General features: G+C 44.0%; 1 protein-coding gene across 2 annotated transcripts; it reads right to left on the minus strand.

The window, feature by feature from the left end:
- Positions 1-1,964: 1,964 nt before the first annotated feature.
- E2F7 (E2F transcription factor 7) lies at positions 1,965-21,418 on the minus strand. 2 transcript variants are annotated; one of them, XM_040553868.1, is made up of 12 exons: positions 21,271-21,418; positions 19,026-19,301; positions 16,820-16,988; positions 14,326-14,607; positions 13,467-13,625; positions 12,294-12,431; positions 11,265-11,417; positions 10,534-10,618; positions 9,179-9,719; positions 8,041-8,311; positions 6,454-6,872; positions 1,965-5,187 (listed from the first exon to the last, which is right to left on the minus strand). In XM_040553868.1, exons 1-12 carry the CDS (start codon positions 21,355-21,357, stop codon positions 5,011-5,013), a joined length of 2,757 nt encoding a protein of 918 aa, XP_040409802.1. In that variant the 5' UTR covers positions 21,358-21,418; the 3' UTR covers positions 1,965-5,010. The 2 variants fall into 2 exon arrangements, with proteins under 2 accessions (XP_040409802.1, XP_040409795.1); XM_040553861.1 differs by having other exon boundaries at positions 11,265-11,459.
- Positions 21,419-22,569: the final 1,151 nt, after the last annotated feature.

Consider the following 22,569-nt stretch of genomic DNA (forward strand, 5'->3'; position numbering starts at 1 on the left):
GACTTCCATCCGCAATGCCACCACTTTTAATTTTCCCTTTTTATAGGGAACTAAATCAGAGGGCTTTTAATGTTCCCCTCTAATTATTCTTTACTTCAGAAGGGAGAATTAAAAGCACACCAATGAGGACGGGAACTACTTGAAGCTACAGCCATGCTCTTTCCCAAGAAAAACTACAGCCATGGCCCTGCTAGAGAAGCTGGAGCAGGGCTAGGGTTTGTTAGCACTCCTCATACCATATTTTATCTTATTAAAATTACAATCTCTCCTGTCAGTGGAAAGGGAAAAGTTAATATTGGTGAAGTCACAGGTCAAAAATAAAACAAACAATATTGAGTGAGCTGCTGAGTTTTCATTTTAGAAATGACTCTGGAGGAACTCAGCCAGTCATAACTCAGGCATCTTGAAGCCATTTCTCCGTGATGCAGGATGTTAACTCGCATCTCTTTAATTACAGAGGGAAAAGGGCAGTGAGGGACTTGCTGAAATCAGTACTGAAACTGCCACAGATTTTAACAGGCATAAACTTAGTGTTGGGTCAAGCTGTGTCTTGTGTACATGGAGGTGGTTAAATGCCATCAGATTTAAAGATACTGTACAGATACCATGGTGTTCACAAGCATCAAAGCCTGCAGAGCTCAGGAAGGCCTGAGTGCAGGTGACACAGTATGGAGGACTCTTATACCTGGTCCCTGTTCAGCTTCTTCATGTCACAGACATGACAGCGAGGCCATGGGTGAGCATGGCCCTGTCTCTGCTGTGCCATCTGCCTGCGCAGGCCTCTGCAGCCCGTAGGCCACAAATTGAACACAGCAGCCTTGTCCCCAGCCACCTCAGCTCATGCAGCCCCATGAGCTAAACTCTCTTTTGTTTTTGTTTTTTTTTAAGAGCAGTTCATGGTCAGTGGGCGTGCACAAGCAGACCATGGCTTTCACCCCTGGAACAATGGGTCTGCGTCAGGGCCTGCCTTGCTCCTCGGAGCCTGAGGCCTGTCAGTCAGGCAGGCATTGCTGCCATCCTGTGGAGACCTGGGGCTGAGGGACAGCAGTGGTGCCCTGGGCAGCCCCAAGGTGCTGGTGGTGGGGCAGGACCCCCGGTGGACAGTGCTTGGGCTCATGCCCCTACCCACAGCCCAGTACCAGGCCCTTCTGCTCCTGGGAAACTCTCAGACACAGGAAAAAGGGGGTCTGGGGTGACCAGCTGAATGATTGGCCACTTAAATTTCAGGTCCTGGGTCTTCCCAAATGTCCGCTGTACTGTCACCACTAGGAACAGTTGGGAAAACTATCTGCACAGGGTCAATGTTATGTCCGCCTCTAAACATCACTGCTGAAAATCTTATGTAGTGTGAGAAATAGGCAACTACATTTCATTGTTTCTTCAGACAAGAAACTGAAGTCTGAACCAAAGCAAAGTTCACAGGTGTTTTCCCATGACAATGAGTTCAAGAGTACCCTGGTATCACATCTACAACATGAACAATGCTTTTGCTAGACACCTCTGAGAAAATGCTTGCAAAAAAACCTCAACCTGCTGAGAAATATGGCTTACTGCTGTTATTCCTGACCTTTACATTGCATAGAAGTAAGGCTTTCATGCCAGAAGGCATGTGGGTGACAGGCCCCAGGCACACATTTAGACAACCTGTTACAGCTTCTGAATTGTGATATCCTGGCACTGACATCTCTCCCATACTATAGAAGCAGAGATTGGGGTCACTTTGCATGGTTTTGGGCCTGGGCCCTTCTCTTAGCCAGCTCCAGGACTTTGTTAGTTTATATTGCAGTAGTCCTTGTACCTGCAGTAGCTGAAAGCGGATTCTTGTCTGTGCTAAGCATACAAGCTGAATGTAAAAGCAGCTGGGGTTACTTATTCAGTGCTCAGATTCCACAGTGACTGCTAATTTGAATGCATGGTAGATGGACATTTCTTTTCAAGGATGCTCTCCATAGTGACATCACAACCTCAGCCTTGTTTTTAGTTCCATTTTATTCTGTAAAAGTTTAATATTTTGCTAAAAGATAGTATTAAAAAATTCAACTCAGTGTGATTGGAGTAAAACTATATGCAAACAGCTAGAAAGATCGCAAGAAAGCAGGAAAAGCAGGACAGTTACAAGCAGCAATAAAATTAATATCTATATTAAACTAGCAGTGCAAAGATACAAACTGGAAGCAGCTTTACATTAAAAATACAGCTTTTTAAATACAGAAATAGCACCAATTTACAAAAGATAATCAGAAATGTAAACGTGGCAGGTAGATTCAAGTATAAGTTACACGCTCACCCTCCTTAACAACTGTCTTGAAACCAAAAGGTTTTATAAACCCTGCAGAACATCATGGGCATGCACTTCTTGTCAGTGCAAATAAAAATTCTGCTTTTCCAAAGCTACTTTGCTGGTGAATTGTTACTAATTTAATTTATGTTTTCAGCTTTCAGTGAAGGTAAAGATGGGAAATGTAAACTCATTCCCTCTTGACAACCCACCCTTCTGCCTTGCCAAGTCTAGTACAGCAGCTCAGGTGCTGCTAGTAGCACTGCTCCCAACATCACCCAAACGCTTCAGTCCTGCTGCTCCATCACTCCCTTCCACCTACTCCAGTGAGAATTTTGCATTGACAAAAACAGAACAGCATGTAAACTCCCCTTCTTCTCCCAAACCCAAATCTGCTTTCACAACAGCAACCCATCAAACAGCTTTGATTGTGAGGGAGTCAATCCTCAATTCCAGGCCTGCTGTATTTACAGAAACTCAAAAGTGGAAGCAGAAATTGGAAACCGAAGATACACTTTCAGCTCCTGCATTTTCAAGTATAGTTAGGTTAGTTATGACTCAGAGTAACATAACTGACACAAGGAGGCAATTTTTGTGATGATGCTTCAACTGGAGCAGAGAGTGAATACTTAAGACAAATCCTCCTCTCAGCTCCCAGCTGCCATTTCATTAAAAAGTTGCACCATACTGGAGGTGAAGAGAAAAAACAAGGTTTGGAGAATCTATATCCATCACGTCACCCAGAACCCCAGCAACCCGTTTCCAGCCAGAATTGCAACAAATGTATGTTAGCAGAAATGCAGTGGCACCACTGTGCCAGTTACACGTTCCTTTTTCAAAATGAAATTAATTTAAGTGGGGGTATAGGAAGAAATAATTCAGAAGCAAAAATTGTAAACTTTCACAACTGTAGTGTAATTAAAAAAATAAAAAATAAAATTTAGCAGTCTGAAGATTTCTCCTTACCACCCCTGAAATTTCCTATGATAATTCTGCTATAGAGACTTTCTTTCAATGAGGGCTAACCAGCTCTCCTTATAAGGCTGTTATTGGTCTGTTCTAAGATAAGGCCACATTATTCAGCTCCCAGTTTCACTAAAATTCGTTCTTAAATTCCATTTTAATAACATTTCATTATAAAAATAAAAATCCTTACCAACTCCCCAGCCCCCAAAGCCAGTCCTAGCCTCCCTTGACCAACCAAGTAGCACACCACAGTGTATTTACCCTTGGAAAACCAGTACCATTCAATACAAAGTTGGTGCTCATGACAGAAGAGCTGACAATGTTGGCCCTGTGTTTGCTGAAAATCTGGAGTAACATGATGTCAACAACAACACTTTCTGTCTTCCAAAGAGGAAACTGCACAAATTTAACGGCATACTGCTACACCAGTGAAAACATACCAAAGCATAAGAGCATTAACTCTTATGTCCTATATTATTAATAGCACCATCCATTATGTGAGGACCCTGAATGTTAAGTGTTATACATGCCCTTTTCTTCCTCCTTATCTTCTCATAAGGAGGACGGATAATTTTCTCCCAGTTCCAAAATTTATGGCTCCCATTCTTTTTCAGCTTCTTTTTATGGTTTAGATAGGTATGTGCCAAAAATGTAAGATCTCCCTTGTCTTCCAAGTACACTCAAATGCACTATTAGCTAGTGACAAAATTCCCATAAAAGAACAGCTAGGCACTTCAGTCTATACCCCTTAAGGGTTTACTTAAAATCGACTTAAGTAGGCACTTAAGGAGACTTAAGTAGACTCAGGTTAAACTGAACCTCATCATGTGGTTAATGACTTACAAGTGTTTCTGAGTCATAAAGACTAGAACATATTTTTAATGGTAGATGAAATCTTAGCACTGCCCTCCCAGTGGCTTGACATTCTCAAATTAATTTGTCCAACTGATTTAAGGAATCAGGTTCTGTATTCTTTATATCTACCTTGTACTTTTTGCTCAGATTAGGAGAAAGAAACCCAAGGAACAACGCAGTTCGTTAACATAACTATAAAAATGTTAACATTCACAGTTATTTTGGTCTTAACATTTTTCACGTATACATTCAATCATATTGTGTTATTATTAGGTTTTCCTAACCACAAGTGCTGGGCAAATTGTACAACAATCAACTGACATTCAAGTAATCCTACCCTGAGAAAATCTGTTATTCTGAAGCTCCCACTCTAACGTACAAAATAAATAGCAAGAGGCTGTACTGCAGAGGCAGGGTTTGACAGATTGGAACTAAGGACGCAGTTGCTCTTGCAACTGTAGAAGTTTATCAATTTCACCGCAGATTTACTCAGGGTAAGTAGAGTATATGTAAAAAAAAATCACGCTTACCCCAGATAAGTGCTAGACGTCTCACTTAAAACCATGAACAAAGAACCCATGGGGACTCCAAGGAAATCTGTTTGCATCTCCTCACAGCAACAGAGAGAGTTTTCCAAATTAAAACCACAAATACAATTTGATGCCCACAAGGCTGTGTGAAGCACTGCATCTGAATTCAAATCAGTACTGAAGAACAATTAAGTAAAAGGTTTTTGCTACCAAGGATGATTTGTGAAGAAGGTTAACAGAACTGGTGGGTGAAAAGATGATGGGGAAGCATGCCAAAAGGGGTGACATTTTAACGTGCTCCTCTTGTCAAATAAAAGCTTGTTCTCTTGTAATGGACACAGTGTCCTAGGACAATCTGCCCACCCTTTGCAACCTGTGGGGTTAGTCATTGCTGCTACTAGAGATTTCTAGTCGCCTCTGCACAGAGCTGGCATTTCTGGTCTGGCTGCCTTCACCTTTTTTCCATGCACCAGGATCTCCAAGACTTCCAGGAGTTTTGAAAAATGTCTCATGACGTGCAGGACGAATACTCTTGGGAGTGACAGGAGTTGATGAAGGCTATTTGTGAAACAAAACAGAAAGTAATTCAGCAATTATCGAAGCCTACATGCAAGCATGCAAACAGAAGAGAGCTTGTAGACATGGAGCCCTGTACCCAGCTACTATAGGAAACCACGTCACACAATCCTTTCAGAAGCTCCACATGAAAGGCTATGTATGGTCTTTGCCCCTGCTTTTTGTTCTGGGGTTGTCTGCCAGTACATCACTTCTGTGAAGCTGAAAGCCTCCATGTCATTTCCAACTTAAATGTATTCACAGCTAGTTCATACCCATTCATTCTTATGCCAATTTTGGCCTCTAGCTTAAATGGCTCTTTTTCCTCCTTATTGTTTTACTCACTTTTGTTATTTGCTAGCATCAAAACAGATCTAAAATTAATTTCCTAAACCCAGGCCACTTCTGTTTTAAGTGCCACTTTACTGTTACCTTTAACGCTGGTATCTGTAATCAGATAGGCTCCGTTACAGACTTTTTATAAAGTCTTAACAAAATAAACATAAAATAACTGTCATAAAGCTTCCAAAACTTCGATTTGTCTCTGCATTAGAAAATAGGAGAACACATCACAGATCTACAAATTTAAGCTAAAGCAGTGCCAGAATGTCACTGCCAGTAGTTGTGAAGACCCAGGTAACAGCGTGACATGACTGCTTTATATCATCATTGTACCTCAGTTAGGTAAGCCGTTCATTTTTGAATTCCTCATTTATTTACTTTAAAAGCCTATTACCATTTTTAAAACTATCATTATAAAAAGGTTCAACAAAACCCATGAAAATTGGTGTTTTCCCCCAGTTCTGATCTGATGCTGCCATTACGTTTCTATTCCTTGGTGAACAGTGATTAGAACTGGGGGTGAGGATTCCCAGCACACTACCACCTGGTTCTAGCCAGTTAACTCCTGAAATACAACAAACAATCCTCCTACAATGTGTTTCCTATAGCTCCTGCATGATACGCTTACAATGACAGTGTCAAAATGGAAAAAATACTCACTCAAATCTCGGGGAAAACAACCAGCAACTCATCTTTTACCCCTATTTGTGCCAGACTTTCTATCTTTTAAAGTTCTTGTAAGTGTTTTAAAACTCACTGCCCTCCCACCAGTACGGGTGGACGTGTACGTTAGGTGGAGGACACCAAGTCCCAGCCTGCCAACCTGCTGCTCTGATGCACAGGCACCAGCCTGCGGCACGAGTTGACTTCAGTGCCAGTGAGCTGGAGCTGCTGCTTCACTGTCATTCAGTCACCTTTTGGTCTTACCTGCTGCAGCTTCAGGAGGGTCACCGGATGCCCCATGCACACAGGGGAGTCCAGTTTAACAGTACTGCAGGACCTGGCAAGCACAGGACTCAGGTGCACAGCGGGGTGAGCTGTTTGCTGGGGATCCACCGAGGGGGGGGCATTTGGAGTAACCATTGCCGTGGTGCCGATGAAAACAGGTGCTGTCGATGTCAGGCCAGACATGCTGATATTCATGGAGGCAGCAGCGGAGAAAGAGCCATCAGGAACTGGAGAAAGAGGGCTGGGGATCGCAGGAGAACAGACGAGAGGGAAGGAAGCCAAGGCTGCTGATGGCACCATGACACAGGGGATGCTGAGAGAAGGTAACTGGCTTGCAGCCAGCCCAATGGCACCGGGAGCTTGGTTTGCAGAGAACAGGAAATTAAAATTGCTTAGTCCTAAATCAAAGAGAAACAGCAAGGCATTAACACAGTTGACAAATTTGGAATTAACTTATTATAACTTCATCTAGAACAGGAGAGGATGAAAAGCAGAAGAAAGAGAGAGGCTGCTCAGGAAGAAAAAACTGGCTGTCCAGTCAACCCCCCTTTTCCTACCTACGTCCATGTCCCCCCCTGCTGCCTGTTCACCATGTCTGCATCCATTTGCTTTACTCATATTAAGCACCAACTACACCCTTGCTCTTTTCTGCTTCTAACTTGAGTTACAATTAACATCTTGGCTAAAGAAACTCTTTGCTAACAGGAATCACATTCTATGCTGTACAAAAGCATATACACTGGGTTTTGACAAGAAAAAAAACGCAAATGGAAAACCTCCACAAAGATATACCCCAAAGATGCTCATTTTCCTTAGAACAGTTGAAATATTGTTTTGAATTGTTTGTCAGACTTTACAAAAACTCCAAGATCAACATTTTCTAACTGAGGTCTCTATCCTATAAGTCGCTCCACATACGTGAAGTCCCACAGAACCCATTCTTGGACAAAGGAATCAAATAATAAAGCAGCAATCATGAAAATCTGCCACATGTATGGTGTACCCACAAAATAGTCTTCCATGCCACACGAGCACAGTCACAAAAAGGGTGGACATGAAATTCTGTGTTTTCAGTATTTTCCGCTGCTTCCTTCCCATCCCCAATGTGTCCATGTGCCTCAGTGCTCTCAGTGCCTCAGTTTGTGTGGGATTACCCCACTGATTCACACGACAAGAAAGTACGAAATTCACAGATGACCCCTTAGAGGAATGCTTTTGCACTATTCTGGCTGCCTTTCTGCCAAATCTAGTCTTCCAGCTGCCCCCAGTTTTGAATGCCAGATTGGCTTTTTTTTTTCCCCCATAGAATGCAAGCATAGAAAATCCACATTATTTATCTCTAGTAATGTCTGGGTACCTCAAAAAAAAAAAAGTCTGCATTTTCAGAGAAGCAACAGTTCATATGGAGTTAAGAGAATTCAGAGCTATTAAACTGCCATGGAAAACCGCTGACGCTTTTTGTGCCAACTATAGACTTATTGACCTATCTGTAGGTCTCCCTGTTTGAACAGCTCAGTGAACAGATAGAGAGGGTTGAGTACCTCTAGATCTCATGCCTGTCCTTACCAGCAGTAGGCTGAACATAAAGATACTGTGGCAGAAAAGGTTGATTGGCATTTTCTTTAGAGGGGTGCTCTTTTCCTGGAGAAGGTTCGTCGGGGTCTTTATTCTTAGGCCATTTTTCTTGCTCCTGAGAATCTAAAGGGCTCGTAGACTTTTTGTCTTTAGTCTCTGGAGCAGCAGGACTTGAGAGGTCAAGATGAAAAGCTTCTAGATGTACAGCAGATGCACAGCTGCTCCCTGGGGTAGAATCTGCCTTGTGCAACTCAGAAGGCTTCTAAGGAAAAACAGAGGTAATGAGGCATCCAAACTGAAATACAAAATGATGTCTCTCATACACCTTCCTCAGCTAAAGAATAAAATGTGTACTTGTGTACAAGAGCAGGGCAAAGCTGATTAGCAAGTCACTGCATTCAAGATTTTGTCTGAGGGTTTGAAGAGCAATTTTAGTGATGCCTGACTCCTGTGCCCAGTGCTGCAGTTCACTTTCAGTACTTGGAAACAGTAGTTAAGAAGTACCTGAGCTTGGGGATTCATTTCTTTCTATTGATACGGAAAAACATCTGTTTCAGATGGCATATATTCAAGCACTGATACACCCTTGAGCCTGACACCTATTTTGAGTAGCTAAAAGAACTGAGACTGACACCCTTCACCTTCACCACAATCTCCTGTCTCACCATTCTGCTGTGGGCAGTACCAGGTGAGAGAGGGATTCAGGACGGAGAGTAGGGGGAAAGTGCTAGTCACATTTTCTGTAGCTCAGTGGAGTAAGCAATGCTGCTGCTGTCTGGGAAAGCTGAAGCAAACAGGGCAAGATGAATAGCAATAGTCACATTGATTTCGTCCCTTCTGCCAGCCTGAAGACAAGGCTCAAGGCATTGATTCCCAAGAACAGCTGATCACCCTTTCAGTATGCAAAGCAATCACAACCCATTTTCCCCTCCCAGTGTGAAAATTTCTCCCAATTAATGCCTGTACTTGCTGACACAGCACCCATATAATTGTATTAACATGTGAGAAGTAGCATTTGTATCTGTAACAAGAGCGGTGCAGTGAATTTTCACTTATAAATACACCGTCTTGGGCAAAGTCTTCCCTCACTAACGGGAAGCCTAAGTGATAACGCAATTCACTTCTTTACCTTGGGTACTACAAGTGAGAGAGGGCCATCACTCTGTTCCACAGTCTGCTTTTTAGCAGCTGGCTCTTCATCATCTATAGGTGCAGAGGGCGACGTGCACTCGTGGGAGCTGCGTTTCTGACAGCCAGCTAGAGGGCCGGCACCCTGAGCTTCCACAGGTGAGGCCTTCTCCTCTGCGCTCCTGTTTCCTACGTCTCCTGCTGCAGGCAAGTTCTCCCTCAAGAGATTTTCCTGAAGACCACCGCACAACATAAAAAGGGATGATGAGGGAAAACACAAGAAGGGCTGGCTGGGGAGCAGAGTAGGTTTTCCATTTTCTGTTGTGGAGGCTGCTGGAGCGGAGGGTTGTAGAGCTTGGTTGCTGACCCCATTTGGCAGCAAGACACTTGGCACGTCTGCCTGAACCACAGGGAAAACTGCCTGAGGCAAAGGGTTAACACAAAAATCAGAGTCCCCAGGAACCGTAAGAAGGGAGAGAGGTGAGGTTATACTTGGGTTCCTTGCTGAATTTAGTATTGTTTCTGTGGCACAAACTTTGGTCCTAAAACAAAGAAGAAAGAAAAACATTTAGTACAAAAGTAAACCCATGTATTATCCTCAAAAGCAACTAGGTACATTCTTAAGAGTAAATGTTTCCACGTTTCCACATTCACCAGGAAACTCCACTTATTTTACACAGTTTACAAGAGTGTCTTTTTTTTTTTTTATTATATCAGGTTATACAGAAGCAGACTCCTCAATTTCTTGGCAGAACAATAATGCTTTCAGTTGCACTTGACAGGAGAAGAAAAGGTCAAAAGGGAGATATGCCTGGCACCCACAGATGAATTCAAATTAGGACAGGTATAGAGAAAACCCACTAAGATGACAGAGAGGTCTTCTGCGGAATTGTGATTTGTTCAGCCTACCTAAATAATAGGTCGAATGAGGCAGGAATGCCCTATATAAACACACCTGAGATAAAGAACAACTGCTGAAGCTAAAGGACAGTGGTACAAATACATGTAGGTATAAGCTGGCCATGGATAAGTTCATGAAGAAAGCTTTTAATTAACAGAGCAGTGAGGTTGTTTTATGGTTTGACAGAATAGTAAGGGAACAAATAAGCAAAGGAGTTTGAGGTATGTCAGTTTATAAGTTTGTTTCATTCTACATTAAGACTTTTTGCATGTTAGAATGACTCTCTTGAAAAAAAGAAAAAACAAACAAGCCATAGTGAGACGTATCAAAATTAAAACTGAAAATTGCTAGGGTCTCATTATTGCTATCTTGGTCCCATTAATGGAAACTAACTTTGAACCAAACATGACAAGCACCAAGCTGTAACTAGACAGAAGTCTGTAAGACTGACTTACCTAGTATCTTCCTCTATTTTCTGCCTACAGACGGTTGCTAGATTTCTCATTTTTGAGCAATATTCATCTGAGTTCACAATATAGGCTGAAAGAACAAAGGAGCACTCAATTAGTAACAGGTATGTTTACCAAGCATATTTTCATAATGGCCACACAAAATAACAGATCTAATTTTAATTCCCTGGTACATTTTTATAATATTCACTAATCACCCAGAGTCAGAACCTGCAAGATACTCACAACTCTCAGTCCCACTGGAGGGGTGCTTGACATCATCGTTTCCTGTAACAGGGAACTGTGAAAGGCCCTGTAATTGCTTTACCATTTTAAAGAGCTTTCCATTAGATTGTTATAGAAAATTCCACTATATTATGAAGCATAACATAAAGCAAGCTTTTGTGTCTGAAGAATCCTTCTTCATCTATACCAAATTACAACAGAAGAAACCACACAAAAGTTGCAGTTAGTGAAGAACGGAAATGTTTACCAGAAAATAAACTGCTGATTCAAGGCAGTGTCACCCAGATTCATCTCATCTAACTTTATGCACTTGCCTGGAAGATCCAGAACACAAGTCTCATCACCTGGGCAGCAGAACTATTGGCACCTCCCTAGGGTAATTCATATATATTTTATTAGGCTGTTTCACCCAGACGAGAGCCTTAAACTGGTGGGCCCACGTTTGGGTAGATCCAGCGGGATACAAGTAAACATGCTTCCTTAGTAGTTACCTTGCCTCTCCTGACGTGGACTGCTGGGCTCAGAACTGACCTTCCTTTTGGTCCCTTCACAAGGCTGCGTGCCGTTAAACGATGCGTGACGTGTAAACCTTTGCTTCCCAGTAGCACAGATCGGGTATGGGGCACAGGCGCCTCTCTGCTCCCCTGGTAGAGGATCAGATGTTGGGTTATGCCCTCTTGGCTCATCTGAAGGAATACAATTTCGTACAACAGTCCCTCAAGGAACACAGCTCACTGTTTAGGCTTCTGCCACGTTAGCAAACTTGGCCATAAGAGGTAACCTCTATGCCACCCCAAACCACACAACACTGAAGTAGAGCACGGTTCAGTGAGCACGGATAGAAAAGAAAAAGCCTTCCCTCCTTTCTATGTCATGGCAGATGCAGACAGCAGCTACAGTCCAGTGCGTACGCCCAGAAGGGTAAAAGGGACTAAAGATGGCAGTAAGGATATGCTTTACTTTCACTTGGTCCTGGCACTGGCCAGACCCAAGTAGAAAATACCATAGCACAAGACTTTCCTTTGCACTGGCTTCTAGCCAAGAATCAGCAGCTTACAAGAGAAGCTCTGGCCAACCTCCTCCTTTACAGGCAAACCTTTCCATCGGGAAACGTGCAAGAAACAGCCCTAGTCTTCCTTGGCAAGTTCTCTTGCTAAGAAAATAACTTGCTGTCTACTTATGACAATTACTAAGGTTTTGCAGCCCAGAAGACCTGTGAACACAGATTTGGAGACATAGGCATGATCTTCCATTGCTCTACCGTTCTTACAATTATTCATAGTTAGGTAAGGCAATGTAAAAATACCAGCAAGTCATAGTGTCATCATTCAATATCCCTCGACAGCTCCAGCCTTCGAGCGTGAAGTATAACAAGGGCAAATTTTGAGCTGGCAAGCAGTTAAAAACCACAGGGTGGACAATGAATGCCAGATCGTTCTTTACACACAGAAAACAACCTTTTATAATTTGGAAGAGAATGTCAAATGAAAAAGCAAAGGGCTATGAGCTTCACAGTTTACCAATCTTTCCGGGGAATTCCACAGGCCCAATCCACTTGAAAGCTGGCTTGCGTCCCCGTTCCTCTGTGACGTGAACTTTCTTTATCAAGCACAGGCTGGTAAGAACATTGGCGATATCATACAGCCTTCGTACCTTTGCTAACAGGAAAGGACAGAAATAGTACAGTCACACCTACAGCGAACACAGTACATATGTATGTAGTAATTTCATTTCCAGAATATCACCATAGCGCTCAGATGAGGTGGTAAAATCAAATTGGGATGGACTTGAGCTACCTCCTATAAAGGCTGCCATGCCAGCTCCCACTTCCACCTGCTTGTCACTGCTTCTTATCTTGGCTGCTCATCCAGCTTAGCTAGTCAAATTTAAGCCAGCCTACCTCATTTTGATGGAAATGGTAAGGGAGGGATTACAGGGAAGGATTACATCACCAGATGCCCAGAAAAGGCAGCAACCTCCATAAAGGGAAAAGACATGCACAGGGGCAAGAGGCTCATGGATGTACACAGCTGATCACAAGAGGACATGTATTTACAGTCTTAAAAATGAAACACCCTTAGAAAAAGCTGTGACTCCGATAAATAACATGTTTGAGCTGGATATGGTACCCAAACCCATTACCCAGTTAAAGTCCTTATGTCCCTCTGGCATCTGGAGTAGAATTCTAAGACTGAAGCGCTAGTACTTTATTTTTACAAGTTCAAAATTATTTCTTAATGCTGAGTTTTTCCAAGTTATCCAAGGGATCTAAGTACCAAATCCCACTGAAAGACAAACTGTGCTATCCAGCTGTGAAAAGTTTCCAGAGTGAGAAGTAACATGTCTGCAGATGAAACATCAATTCCGTTAAAGAATGCATTTCATTTCAGTAAGTTCTGAAACGTCATTCAGAAAGGAACAGGAAGCAAGGTATAAAGTATAAAAAAACTCAAATCAGAAACCTGATTTGTCTTCATTCTAATTATCCCCAAGCTAAAACCTGTAGATAATTGTCGAATTGACCCTTCCCCACCCCAATGTCTATTTACAGTATCTAGCATTTCTGATTAAAAAAACAAACCCACATTTCAGCAAAGATCCCAGACCCGCTCTTGCTGCTGTCTACTGGTGTCAGTTCAATGCCCCCATTTTCTTTACTCACTGACTGATTTGTCTCTTAAAAGCCAGCTTACTTTTGAATTTGCTGTGGTCCACTGTATCCTGGGTTTCTTCAATCAATATCTTTGCTGCAATGTCCAGAGTGACTATCTTGGTCTTGGAGACAAGGAACAGCATGACAAACTTTTGGCTCATTATCCGCAATGACTTGTCCTTTCTGCTGTTCGCAGATGCTGCGTTAGAAATAACAGCCAAGCCTCTTAGCATATATCATCCAACACAGACAGAAAACTAGTAAGTAGGTTTCTCACACATAAAAGGACTACAGCATTTTCTTGTTGGGAAGCAGAAAGCTTTTGAAAGGCAGCAGATAACTAAGTAATGTAGACCGGAGTCTCCCCTCAAAAGAGGGTAAAAATTAAAGCTTACAGAGAAACAGCCTTGACAAAGTCAGACTCCAAAGCTAATTCTGTTATGTTACACAGTGCCACTACAATTTTGTGGTTTCAATGGACTTAAATGCTATATATTATATGGGCAACACGTAAATAGTAGACAAATGGAACATGTCACCTTCTGTCAGGACAAAGCATTTATTGCCAGGTATGGGCAGGGAAGAAGAACTGGAGCATCTGGCAGAAGTTCCTGCCAGTCCAGAGGAGAGAAGGAAAATCTGTCCTGACACCAGTGCCAGGCATAACACAGACAGTTCTGTAACCTCTGCAGAGAATTCAGCACCTTTTTGCAAACAGTATGTGTATATATGTATATATATATATATATATATATATATATATACACACACATATATATATACACATACACACATACACGTTTACTATATAATTTAAAAGCAAAGCAAGGGAGTCACACAGTAAACTGGAGAAAGAGACCGGTGTCTATGCAGCACATCACACACATTAGTTATCTTACCGGAGGTGCAATCTGGTTCTGAAAAGTCAAGTAACGGTCTGTCTTGAGAATCTGGAACAGTTTCCTTTTTCCGCTCTCCAAGCTTATACTCGAAGTCCTGTTCCTTGTGCTGGAAGGTCATTAGCTCTCCATACTGCAGCTCTCCTGCCTCCTGAAGCATTTTCAGAGTTTGACTAAGGTTGTGCCGGCCGTGCCAGCAGTACTGGTTCTTGGCCACGCGGCTGACCAGGTGCAAGGACTCCAGGACGTTCACTATGTCATAAATTCGTCTCCGCTCAACTCCTGTTTTAAGTGAGAAAAATAAGAGACATCGATGCTTGCCTAGTTTAACATGCTTTTTAGCAGAAGCTGAACACAGGCTGTTCAATATACACTCATAACACGTCTTTCACTGTTTTCCTGGACACATTACATTAAATCCATCCCAATCTGCATGATTAAAGCTGACTTATGTATGACTAACCCCATGGTATGATGCTCTCTAGCAGTTAGCTGCTAGCCCCGCCGTGACTTCAGCTTACAACATCTATGCTGTGTTCAGAACTGGCTGCGGTTTGCTCAGCCTCACTCACATCTATTCACACTGCCCTCAGATTTTCAGAGCACTTTGGCCCTTCTTTTCAGAGCTCAGGCATATACCTGTCTACAAGCATGTGTGTAACAGTGAGGGCAGGAAAGGCTCTGAGCCTGGCACTGACACAGGGCAGATACAAAATCTTACTCCTGCAGCAGAAACAAGCTCTCAGTGCCACCTAGGTCTGGGAAAATCGACGAAGTATGGCCAACTAGGGTTCAGCCTGACCAGTATGAGCAAGGTTGGGGATTGAACAGGAACAGGCTAACTGCTCACTGTCCTGGGTACTTCTTTCCAGCTCTGTTTGAAGCATGGCTATGTTTCATAACACACTAACCCGTGTTATGTATGACAAAACAAGCTAGTGGCAGTATCTGCACCTGAAATCCCATCACTATTAACATCAGTTGAGCAGAACAAGTGCTGGCTAAGTGGGAAAGTTTTGAAAGACTTCCCTGAAGAAGGCAAGGCCTTGATGCATCTGTTTACCCATCTGGGGAATATGGATAACATTTACCAGCTTCAAATGCATATTAGGATAAACAATGCATGAGTGTTTCCAAGTGCATAGAGATTTTGGAGTGAAAAGATACTCTATAAAAACACTGCTACACACATTCTGGTGTCCATCAGGCACTAACAGCACAGTCCTCTTCGTGGCCTTACCATAGCCAGCTTTCCAGTGAACACAGACCTACGTAGTCGTAGCAGCACTATCAGCAGTGAATGGTTTTGTGGTTGCTGAATCAAGTGGATGCACACAAGCAAGGAAGTGAAAATCAAATCGAGAACAAAAAAAATCCCTTTCTTGGAGGTAAGATCCCCAGTACTAAGCTTTAAAGCAAGATTTCTAGTCTTTAGGGAAGCAAGGTAATGCCACCCCCAACACAGGACAATGCACTACTCATGGTTACCTACACAAGGATGGGGTACTAGTATTACACGCAAACATACAAAGGAATAACAGCCCCACTTTAAAAAAATATATTACTTTTTAAAGGAATTGTTCAACTATTTACTTTATCTGAATCCTCTTCTATTTTCACTTCCCATTACCAAGGCACGGAAATGGACTTTCTCACCAGAGCTTCAGAGAACATTACATTTCTGTTCTCCTTCTTCCCCAAAGGGACACATTTCATTTTGCTACTTCTTTTCTGTTACATAACGTTCTAAATATAAAATATTTATTTAGTTTAAGCCCAATTCCATAAAGCCCTTCCTCTCGATGGACCTGGATCCTTTTGTTATTGCTGTGATCTGAGTCCTCTCTCCCAGGTTTTATTACTTCTCTCAGATAAGTTTTTTTTAAAAAAAAAGACCAAAGTTGACAACAGATCCAGCAAATAGGCTCATACATTCTCACCACCTCAACACAACACATTTTCTCATTCTACTTTTTCAGGCCTCCTTGTAGCCTCCCTTCACAAGACAGCATTTAAAACTAAGATAACCTTGATGAACCATGAGATCATGGAAGATATAATGTCAGGCATATTACTAATTCATGAAGTAAACCCAGCTCATTTCCTATACCTACTAGATTGCAATTGTTTCTCTAAATGTTCCATTTTGACGTCATTTGTTGCTTTAGTCCTCCCTTAGGAGGGCTTGTAACTCATAACTCTTTTAGAGTTCAGCAAATTGAAAATTTAAGAGAGCAACAGTGTTGGTAAACAGCTGAAGGATTTATCTGTTTAGTAGAAAGCACTGTCAGAAAGCAGATTTCAAAATGGTAGCATTATCAAGATGCTTAAGAATATTAGGCATTTCTAGCTCTTCATTAGCATGATTAGATCATCCAGACCCAAGGAAAGGCAGACTCTGAAATACACTCAGTAATGGGATTGATGTTTTGAAGGCCATTCTGTAGGGTTATCCCCACGTGATCAGTTACCCCATTTTTGCAGTTATACATACCAAGAATTGAAGCCACTTCATCCAGAGAAATAGTAGTTTTTTCTGTTGACAATGGATAACTTGGATAGCGAGCTAGAAACTTTTGGCACAAGAGTCCTAAGCTTTTCTGTTTTCTGCTGGGCCTCTGCTTTTCAAATTCATCAACCGTGCTGTCGTCTACCATATCATACTGTTAAAAAAAAAAAGTTAACCCTTTAGTACAGAACTTTAGAGGCAAGGCATAGCCAAGTAAGGTATATTTGAGATGACGTCAATATTCAAGCTCAGACTTCTAATAAGGAAAACAACATGGTCTTTTTCCAAGCACTTGGGTGACACACTTTTGCTTGCAAGCTCTTTTTAATCCCGTGTACAACATATGAGATCTCTGTTGAAAAACTCTTACCTGTAAGCTTATGGAACAATGGTTATGCATAAGGAAACAAACCAGTAAGACTAAACACCCCAAACCAGAAGATGACTAGATCCTACTTGGAAGGAGAATTTCTTTTTGAGAGAGGAGAAGGAATTTTCCCTCAAAAAACTCTTGATCTAATAAATTAGATGTACAAACCATCAAAGTGTTCCTGCAAAACCACTTTCAAGAGATTTTACAGCCCTTCACAGTGGCCCTCTAACTTTAAGGAACTGGGCTGGCTGGGGTAGGGAGGAGGGGGCAGCGTGATAGTAAGTGGCTACAAAAGGCACCACCCAGCCTCTGAACATCAAACTTTGTCAAGCTGTTAACTTAAGGCCATTTCATAAGCTGGTATTAATATGGTCTTTCAGCCCCTGCAGGAATAAGAAATCTGTGATGGCAAAAATGCGTGAAGAGGTATGTTTATTAAACAAGTTGAAGAAAATGAGAAGATGGATGATCTTTTTGCACTGGTAATTTTGGGGCTTTGATTCTATGTTAAAAAAAGGGAAAAAAAATCTGTCTGGCAAAGAGAAGTTGTGAGTGGTAGGAGCTGTTGAAGCCCAAATTTCCATGCTTATGAGGTCTTAGTTGTCCTTTGCTGACTAAGCGACCTTATGGCAGGCTGCTGCTCTGAATTCTTTGAGTTTCATACACTACAGAAATAGCGGTATACCTTATATGCTTTAATGTTTATACACTTTTATAGTAACACTTCCACATCTCTTCTAATATTTATGTTCAGAAACTTATTAATTGTAGGTTTTATTATCTAGAAAACATGGGAACTCTTTATAGTAGCCACCCTAAAAATGCTGCCTGACATCCGTGGGCACTTCTGTTATAACTGGCTTGGATCAGTAATACGATTAACTTTTAACATCAGCTATTTCTACTTATTTGAAGCTGTGTTAGGAATTATCTTCAGAGAACTGTTTGCTGCTCTATGACTTACCTAAATTGGAGATTTCTCCAGACTACAGTCACCATAGATTTTGTAATATCTGTATTTGTAGCATGACCTGTACCTATCAAATGATGTTTCTCAGAAGGAAGACCCCAGAACTATCTTCCTCTGAGATACTCAGTGAAAGATATTTTATAAGAAGTTATCCAGGAGATGAAAGTTGTTGAGGGGAAAAAAACCCAAGGGAGGAAAACTAACGACACTTATCATCATCCAACATCATCTCCATGGATGCGCTCCCTTAAACAAGGGCAGAGATCAACCCCACCACTACCTGAGTCCTGGCATGTACAAATCTTCCCAACAGTTGTCCATACTGTATAACTGTTAGTTTGGGGCTGGAGTGAAAAGATTGGAAGTGACTTTAACCAACCAGTCTGTTGGGACTTGTCCACTATTGTGGACAAGGTATAAGACTGCAAAAGTATTTTGAAAAATATGCCTGCACCAGAGTCCGATTGCTTCTGGAAATGGTAGTACAGTGGACAAGCACAGTGTCTGTTTAAAAGTGATCTGGCAATTTTCTAATTTTTTTTTTTGAAAATAATTCCAGGAGCTGTGCTGTTTCCCCACCTGAAGCTCTGCTTCCTTCACTATCCTCTCAGATCAATTCATTGTCAGGCTCTTGAGAGGTCTCAAGCCAATTACCACCAAGACAGCTACTTTTCATCTTTGAAGTTCATACTGGTCAGCTAGTGTTGTATAGGCATCTGCCTTTGGGAATGATTTAAAATACTGCAATTTCCTACATGGAGCAAAGGACCACTTGGAAGAAAACCAAGGCAGCATCAAAGGAAGGTCAGAGCCGTGACTGAACATAAGGGAACTGTTCTGAGTCTCACCTGTAATGAATCAGATATGTCGTTCTGCTCGCTGTTTTCTATAGGTCTGAAGAGCTCTTTCTTCTTTTCCCTGTCCCTCATGTCGGGGCTAGCAGCACTAACAAGCATCTTCAGGTTAGCAGTGGGGGTCCAGGGGTCAGGCTGAGGTCTGTCAATGAGCTTAACAGGTGTAATTGGATTTCTTTCCGGGGTGCAGCCTTTCTGCTTTGATAAATCAACTGGTTCATTCTTAATGGGAGTCTTTGGGGCCATCCTGGATCGATCAAATATGTTTTCCTATTAAAAACAATGTTGTTTAGACACAACAGGAAAGAAAACAGTCCAACAATCAATTTCATTTGCTCTTACAAAGGTAATCGTAGTGACTCATGCCTTGGCACTCAAAGCTATATTTAGCACAGTTCTTCTGCCTTTATCAGAAGCAGTGAAATACTCTATATGCTAGCGTACTGGAGACGGTGTGTATGAGACACTACTGTGAATTACAGAAGCTGAGGTCAATCAGTCAAACTTGGCCTATTAGGCTTTAAAATTCTGACTGTTATTACAAGACAGCGCTGCCCGTGAACATAAATCACCCAACTGGATTGAAGCTGAAAGAGTGCTTTGGTCACATCACGCTTGACAAGAAGACACGGTGTTCTGCTTGAGAAGTCCCCAGTGAAAAGCCACGCTGGGAATACAGCTTGGACCGTCACAAGACGTCAAGCTAAAATTAACTTAACTTCGTGTGCAAACGAAGCAAGCTTTGCATCTGCACTATCTGCTGCTCAAAACAACGAAGAAAATCTCTCTAACAGTATTCTTTGACTACAGCTAGAACTGGAAGGAAAAGCTTAATTCATAAGCTGATTTTCATTATTTCTTGAGTGAAGCTCAAGTTCCTCCAGTCTCTAGCTGCAGTCCAACTTTTTTCACCTTTGGGTCCAACAGGAAGGCCAGTCTTTTCACCCCTTCTTCTTACTGCAAGAACTCCCACTATGATCAACAACTAATCTAAAGGAACTCATTCGGGAAAGCATCAATGGTATCCTGTAGCTAAGAGATCAGTTTTTGATCAACAGGAGATCCTACTTCACTCTAGCCTGTTAGTGCAAACAGTTCATGGAGACTAAGGGGATGAAGAAGACAGAAGGACGTGCTGGTTTTCTTTACAGGAAGTATGCTGGAGCTGGCACAGAGCAGGACTTCCAGAAGTGTCCACGCAGAAAGCAGCACATCTCCTTTTTGCCCTGGGAGCACATTCGGTTCTTATAGTCCCGTTACCACTTCATTCTACTTACCACCCTATGAACAGGACACTTGTTCTGAGTTGAGCTTTAAAAGTCTAACATGCTAACTTTGAGGGTGGGTACTGTTACTGCTTTATTTTGTACTGCAGAAGATCCAATTCTGAAATGGAATATTGCCTGAAATAAATACATTAAGTTACTGTTGGTTCGCTGTAACAAGTTTCCTGTGTTTTGCTGTTTATTCGGAACAATTTGGCTATCACTAGCGGGTACAGATATTCAAACAGGTGATTCCACATATCATTTTATCAGGTACAGACATTCAAACAGGTGATTCCACGTATCATTTTATCAAGCGCAGTCTAACTGGAAAGCACAAAGAAGTTTTCGTAGCAACTGAAGCTGGCTTTTACTAGCAGCAGCCCTGTAGTACTCAAACTGGGCACAAACTTGGCTCGCTGAAAGCATCTTGTCCTGAGCCCTGGTATAATTTCCGCATGCGTTCACCTGTGAATAACCCACAGGGACGTAACAAGTATCTTCTTTTACAATTACCAGCAGCCGGCTGTAACGTACTACGGTGCGACAAATAGGGGTCAATTTGGAGGCCACGGTACTCCTTGGGATATAGGTTCCCATAGCGTTGGCATGCGATATATCCTTGCAATTGCACGTTTAGCAGCAGAGAAACCACACGTAACCTGCGCTGGAGATGGTCCTCCTTCCCCCCAGCCTCTGGTCTCTGGGCTGGTGCTAAGGGGGTGCAGGGGGCTCAGCCCCGCGGTCCCACCACCCCAAACTCCCACCTTCGCGCGGGGAGCCACACGAAGAAGCGGTGGGGAGAGCGGGAGCGGCTCCTGCCCACTACCAGCCTCCCGGACCGTGGCTCCGTGTCACAACCGGCTTGAATTACGGCGAGCGGCACCTTCCCCTCTCCCCTCTCCGAGCCCTTCTGGTTACCCCGGGGGGCACCCTCCCCGCGGCTCCCCCCCCCCGCAAAGCGCCCCGCTCACCTTCTGCGCCTCCTCGGGCTCCGCGCGGCCCCTCCGCCCCGGCCGGGCGGCCGCCAGCTCCCGCAGGCTCAGGACGCCGGGCTCCATGGGCGCGGAGCGGAGCCGTGCCCTGCCCGGAGCCGTGCCCGCGGTGCCGCCCGCCCGCCGCTCCCGCCAGGCGCCCCGGCCCCGCGCTGGCGCCCTCCGGCCCGGCTCGTACGATCCGGCCAATCAGGCGCGGCCCGCCGGGGAGCCCCGGCCGCGCCGCCGGCCAATCAGCGCGCGGGCGGGCGGCGCGCGGCAGCGCGGGACGAGGCTCCCGCCCGCGCCGCGCCTCTCCTGCGCGCGGGAGCCGGCGGCTCCAACCCCCCCCCCCCTCCCCCCAGCACCACCACCCCCCCTCCCGCGCGGAGGCTCCCGACCGGCACCGCCTGTCCCGACACGTCCCGACACGGCACGGCCCGGGCGGCGGGAGCAAGGGCGGGCTGCTGCTTGGGAGCCCGGCTCGCAGCCCCCCCCCCCCCGCCCCGTCCTTGCACTGCTGGCCGGGGGAAGGGCTCCGGGTGGTTTGTGCGATGGTCACCGGTTGGGTTTGGGGGGCAGAAAAAATGAGGTTTTTACATGGGAATGTGCAGGGCACGTAAACCTAAGGTCGGAGTTGTAAGGTTTAATTTACACACGCGTAGCCTGCTGTAATTTCTGCCCAGCAGCAAGTTCCAGGACACACAGCTCGTTGAAGGGAATGAAACACAAACGCCCAGAGAACCTCTTTTAAATTAAAAAAAAATAAAAAACAAATCCCCTATCTAAAGGAAAATGAATTCCCTAGATGCACCCCCTTGGCACATATTTGTGGCCACAGCGCTTGGTACGCACAAGCGAGCTGCTGCCACCCTCATGCCCAGGAACCCATCAGAGATGGGAGGCCCCAAAAACCAGAGCTGCCCCAATGTGGCAGGCCGGTGTTGCTGGGACTGGCAGGGGAAGGCCATGGCACCAGTCAGAGCCCACCAGCATGCCCACCCCTGGCAGCACGGAGCTGCCGTCCGTCCCTCTGCTCGAACACGAATGGCTTCAGGAAGCCCAAAGCCCAACGGCCGTGCAGGGTCGGCAGGTCTGGCTGCGTTTGCAGCCCAGTACGGTGGCTTTGCAGTTATTTAAGACCTTAGGAAGGCACTCGCTGAAATGCTGTGCCACAGTTGTGCAGCTGGTGAGCATCAGCGACGGGCTGTGCGGGCAGCGCAGCGCACCTCGAGGTGTGCCCGGCCTGCAGCGCTGTGGGACGGAGCTGGGGCCTCCCGTCGGCGCTCGTCACCAAGT

This window comes from Cygnus olor, chromosome 1 (assembly GCF_009769625.2).
Source record: "Cygnus olor isolate bCygOlo1 chromosome 1, bCygOlo1.pri.v2, whole genome shotgun sequence".
In the NCBI taxonomy this organism is placed as follows: domain Eukaryota; kingdom Metazoa; phylum Chordata; class Aves; order Anseriformes; family Anatidae; genus Cygnus; species Cygnus olor.

Bases quoted from the DNA above. Each gene is read 5' to 3' on its own strand.
- E2F7 (XM_040553861.1), bottom strand. From the start codon at position 21,357: ATGGAGCCCGGCGTCCTGAGCCTGCGGGAGCTGGCGGCCGCCCGGCCG. The intron at 16,989-19,025 runs GTGAGACTCAGA...TTTTTTTAACAG, and splicing joins ACATATCTGATTCATTACAG to TATGATATGGTAGACGACAG. The intron at 14,608-16,819 runs GTATGTATAACT...CACTTAAAACAG, and splicing joins TGAAGTGGCTTCAATTCTTG to GAGTTGAGCGGAGACGAATT.